A 5,696-nucleotide genomic window follows, 5' to 3' on the forward strand; every position below is an offset into this window, starting at 1 on the left:
ACATTTGATTGGCCGGGTAGGAGAAGTGGCGGTGGATGCGCATGGCTCCGCCCCCGGGCCTGTTGGTGGGACGTCCCCCGACGCCACCCTCCGCAGTGACGGACACCCGGTCTACCTGAAGGCAGGAAGAGGATGTAGAGAGATGAACCCTTAGACAAAATTTTAAAAATTAAGGAACAGTTGAGATCTGTTTTACAATCAAATACCTGGTGAAAAAAGATCAAACCATAATAATTATGAGAAATTGTTTCTGAAGTTTTACTTAGAAAAATCATCATCAATATCATTCACACTTGATCCCACGTATGTGTTTTTATCTCTGTTAGGAGGATCATACAATCACTTGTGTGTTTGTGTGCATCTCTGTGTCTGTCCACAGCTATTCTCATATTCCGCTGCAGAAAACTGCATAATATTTTGTGTGCTCAGTTATGGCTGCGCGCTCAATGACCTCTTGTGGTTGCTGTGACTTTTCCAAACTTTTGTTTTGTTTTATGCTGCCATTGACTGCCTGCTGATTTGTCACTCACACCCCAGCCGAAATCTGCTGCTGGACATTATATACATTATATAAGCAGCTAAGATTACCGCCTCACTCTTGTTTTCCTCCACCAACCAGTCAGGTGACAGTTTCTATCCACGTCGCTCCAAAATGTCACTTTGTCATTTTTTCCCTTTAAAGCATATGTGTGAAATTGTCATAATTGACATAATGAATTCTTGAGTTAATTCAGAATTTAATGGTTTTGCAAGGCGACGGGTACTTTTCACCACCAAATTCGAATGAGTCCAACGTTGAGTCCAAGTGGATGTTTGTTTAAAGAAATCAACCCTGAGATATCATATCACATCATATCATAGTGACCTTGACCTTAAAACACCAAAATCTAGTCAGTTCATCCTTGAGTGAAGCCGGGTATCAGCCGAGTACCAGCTGATACTTTGTACCCATAGTGGGGAGGTAACAGTTTGCTGTGCTGTACTGCACTACTGTTCAAACAAATACATTGGCTTTGTGAATGTTGAACTTGACAAACTCTGCTTTGTTGATTTTGACATATTCCCAAGAGGAGTGACAAGGTCAGAGAACCGTGATGTCAAATATCGACCTGGGAAATATTCTGTATTGATACAATGTATCTAAATAAATATTACCTGACTAAATTACTTTATTTATCCCCATCAGAGAAACGGACAAGCAAATCAATTACAGCAGGTGTTGAAGGTGGTGAACATGTTTTAAATCACTCCACTGTGAACAGCGTCATCTGTGTCCAGGCCAATCAGCGCAGTTACATAAAACGCTGCATCACGGATCTAATGAAAGCCGTTGCTAACTAGGTAAATCATCATATATCTTTTTGCCAGTTGTGTCCTTTAGATGCTCATTGCCAGCAAATTCAACCTTATAATTGCCCTAAAACTATACAGTAGCACCAGTCGTCAACCTCCAGTCCTGAAAAGTGAAGGCAATGCTTCAAAATCGAATGGCCATCAGGGGGCAACTCCTCTATGATTGCATGACCCTACTTATCACTTGATTTATTATCTCAGCAGACATTGTAAAAGTGTATGGCTCAATCACCAGTTTCAGGTCACATGACTAACACTAGTGAGACATGTTACTAACGATTGACATGAGAAATATCAACATTTACTTTTATTTTCACATGGGACACAAACAGCAGTCTCCTGGACGAAAGTGCTGTGTATGTTTGACAACATGTAAGTTACTATAAAGCAGGGTGTGCTTCAGGGCAGGGCTAGCTTGCGGTTGACTCGTAGCTTCCAGAGGACCAGCTATCAGTGTGTTTTAACTCCATCAAAGTTAATTGGAACATTGTTGGTCACCTCCAAAGCATTTACTTAGCTTGACCCTCTCCTACCACTGGTTAAAAAAACAACAACATGAAGGCAGCCGAACACCACAATGGCAACGTCAAAAAAACATGATGATGACAGGAAAAAAACAAGATGGCCATGGGCAAAACCCCAGATGACAAAGTGGGAAAACCAAGACGGCGACAGCACAAAAACAAGATGGCGATGGTCAAAAAACAAAATGGCAACGGGCAAAAATGTTGAACTAGAGGTTTCTAAACTGCTGTCTAAAAACCAGTGGGCGTCGTCATGGTGACTACATCCACTTCTTATGAGCACACACAGTCAGGTGGTTATCACCAGCAAACCAGCAAAGCAAACAACTTATTAAGCAACAACAGAGAGTGGAGGTTTTAAGAAAATTGGAGGAAATACAGTCAGGGATGAGCAGCATAGCATTATGGGAACATGCCAGGCAACAGTGGGAACCATTAGGATGCTCTGGGTCTCTTTGTTGTCATACATCAGCGCTTTTCGGCCAATCAAACGGCGAGTATGAGCGTCTGAGTTTGTTCTTTGATGAACGAAGTGATCAATAAGAACAGAGAGCCTGCTGACATGCAGCGGAAAGGTCGGGGATTAAAGGTTTGTTTTTAAGGGGTTTTCTGGTGAGTCAGCGAACGCAGCGCCGCACTACGTGATGCCTTTAAATGCTCCGGTCAACCGAAATACTTTTTGTAATTGTGTTTGTTTGCTGATTGGATTGGATTTCTAAGCTCACCTTGTCAATGTCAGACAATTTAACATCCCTATACGTTTGAATGCTAAATCTTTATTTCAGTGGCGTTAGAGCCACTGAGTTAATTGCCCTCCACATAAACTCACCAACCACCACGTCGGCTGAAGGAAATGAGTCCATGTTGGGCTCAACAGGGCTTGTTAAGGATTTGTAATAAAACAAGGCAGCGAACTGATGCTTTCAGCCCTTTTCGTTTTTACTTTTGTTGGATGTCGAATGCATTTTGTCTTTGTGACATATCTTTGACTGTGAGAATAAATTGTTTCGAGCAGGACAATTCTTTCCTCTGCTCTTTCTATCAGCAGGTTGTATTTTAATCCAGATGTGGTTTTTTTTTTACCCTTTTTTCTTCGCATAAAGAAGCATCACGCACGGATACCTTACTAGGAGACCAACAACACCTCTTAATTCACAGTGTGCTCACAAACAAACACAAAGGGGCCTCAGGGGTTTTAATTGGCCTCTGTCCAAATTAGACAGATTAACCCTCCTCTCACATTAGCCGCGATGACCGGCCTGAAAAATCATGTTGCTCGTCGTTTCTCTGAGGCTTTTTCTCTCTTGGCACGCGCTCGTCTCAAAAATTGCAGCTGAAACGGCAACTTTGACGGTTAATTAGCCTCGCTCAGGAAAGCTCTGAGGCCAAATCTGCAAATAACATTCTTTGTTCGAGAGGGGATTGGTTTTTTTTGCTTTTTTTTGTCCCGACGCCAGGAGCTTTTGTTTTGAAAGGCTCATCAGGAAAGTTACCAAACTGTATGACATCAAACGTTGACGTGAAGGAGAGATAGTTTGGAACAGGTATTTAGTTCTCAATCAGCTGTAGCCTATAAGAAGGCGCTTCACTCCTAAGAAGTTCAGGGGTTTGGAAAGCAAGATATATTCAAACACCTGAGAAATCTGAACATGTTACAAAACGTCTGCACTTTCTAAATTTCAAAGCTGGTATTTTTTGTGGTAATATTTTATATTTCCGAAACACATTCTTCATCTTATGCACCAATCAGTGAACACGGGTTTGATTAAAAAGTAATATTAATTTTAGACAGCTGGGTTACATACAGCTGTTGTTTTAATGAAGTCTTAACCCTGGAATACTGTTGAAACAATGGTCACTATATACACTATGTCACCCGGACACCTAAACAACTTCTCAGTCACGTTTTTAGACCTAGGTTTAGCCCGACAGATCAGCGTCATGGCCAGATTTCCATCCACTTTCCAACAGATTTTCATGGTTTCCAGAGGATGATTCCAGATCATTTTGTCAATCTCACGGACCTGTTATGTAGCGCCACCCTCAAGCCAACAAATACTAAGAACTATCCATTCAATTTACTGAACACATTCATGCCCCCCAGATGATGACCCATTAGTATTTAAGGGTTCAAAAGGCCTTTCCTGTTGCACTAACCTCAAGAGACATTTAAAAATGTCAGGTTTACTGCCATTAAGGGTCTGTGGGCAACAGCATTAACAACAACATTGCGGACAGAACCCATTCGAAGAACTTTGTTGACTTTTGGCACAAGAATTCGTGCTGTTGTCCGATTGCAAATTTAACAGCAGGATAGTGCCGTCTAGCAACAAGCAAGACTAGAGGGAGCTTTCCTCTTTGTATCATGTAACCTCAACTGGAAACCAGTAAACCGTAGCCATTGCTTGACTTGCGAGAAGTCACAAGGTCACTGAACTGGCACACAACTATTTTGGATGGTTCGCCTGAATACATTTTATGATTGGGTCAAGCAATTTGCCATGTCACAAATATCAGCACACATATGTTCTTATAGAGTTGTAAGGATTTCTGCCGCATGGCCACCGTACCTCAAGGCGGTCGGTGTGCAGCACGATGAATCGAGTGGCGTTGATGCACTCCAGCTCGATGCTGACCTCTCCGGAAAAGGTGAAATTGTCCATGTAGACGGCGATCCGCAGGTCGTAGTGCCGCGGCCTCACCGAGCCCGGCAGCCTGGAGTTCCTCCACGGCTGTGCTGCCTCCTCATCCCCCCTCTCCCCGGTCCTCTCCCCTCTGCTCCCATTCAACCTCGCTGACCCTCCGCCGCCCCGCGAACCCGACTCCCCCAGCCCGCCGTCACGATCTTGTCTGCCGCACTCCTCGAAGCGGAGGCTGAGGACCACGGCCACCGCCGTGACGATGATGAGGGTGAGGATGGACAGGGCGAAGCCCAGCACCAGCCGCTTGTGCACCGTGATGTGACGCTCGGTGGTTCGAGGTCGGACCACCACGGACTCGGCCCACTGGTCTGAGAGGCCGCGGCCATTCCGCATGGCGCCTGGGCTGCTGTCGTTTAGTCCCATTTGGCTAAAAGTGTCACTCTAACGGCAAAGAAATGTCCTCGAGGTTTACAGTCAGAAACAGGTTCCAATACAGAGAAACATTCATTTATGCTCAGGTCTGATTTCCAGATGATTTATTGTGAAATTAAGACCCATCCAAAAGATTCCAGTTGTCAATCAGTCAAACCTCCAGTCTGCTGCAGTTCTATTTCTGAAACCCTGAACTGTGACCTCGCCACTGGTGGACTGTTCCGAACGTCCCTCGCCGGAGGTGGAAAATCAACACCACGGCACGTTTTACATTTCAGCCAACGAACCTGACAAACCATAAAGGATGAGATGGTTCTGTGCGTTTTGGTTTTGCGGTGAGGGGGAATAGAGAAAAAAATCAATGCTGCATGGCTCGATTTCAAGTTCCAGAGGATGGGGAGGAGGAGGAGGTATGCTGGTAAGAATGTGGATGTACAGTGAGTGTACCATCCATTGGCTCTCGCTGGAAATCAGCTGTGTAAGCTAAACTCTAAACCACCACAGAGACGTGGGAATAAAGCCTCAGTAAGACGCTATGTGCTGGGAAACCAGCTGAAGTCACATTTCATCTGGATTTGCTAGAATTAAAATCACTTTGAGGAAGGAAATCCTAATTTGGAGCTTCAAAAACTATCACTTCCGGATTTAAATGCATCCAAGACAGTGATCCTGAACCTTACACAGGAGATTTAAAGCAGCAGGTTATTGTCTCCAGGTTATTATAACGTTAATTACTTCTGAGTTA

At 44.0% G+C, this 5,696-nt stretch overlaps 1 protein-coding gene across 1 annotated transcript in view; it reads right to left on the bottom strand.

The window, feature by feature from the left end:
• The window catches only part of trhde.1 (thyrotropin releasing hormone degrading enzyme, tandem duplicate 1), a 201,562-nt gene extending 196,074 nt beyond the window's left edge, over positions 1–5,488 (bottom strand). Inside the window, exons 1-2 of the mRNA XM_084038494.1 lie at positions 4,448–5,488; positions 1–115 (exon numbers count right to left, since the gene is read on the bottom strand). The exon at positions 1–115 is cut by the window's left edge and continues 130 nt beyond it. Of these exons, the coding sequence (XP_083894620.1) occupies positions 1–115; positions 4,448–4,942 (610 nt within the window). The 5' untranslated portion in view covers positions 4,943–5,488. The remainder of the gene's footprint in view (positions 116–4,447) is intronic.
• Positions 5,489–5,696: the final 208 nt, after the last annotated feature.

This window comes from Eutrigla gurnardus (genome assembly GCF_963514095.1).
Source record: "Eutrigla gurnardus genome assembly, chromosome: 21".
NCBI lineage: Eukaryota > Metazoa > Chordata > Actinopteri > Perciformes > Triglidae > Eutrigla > Eutrigla gurnardus.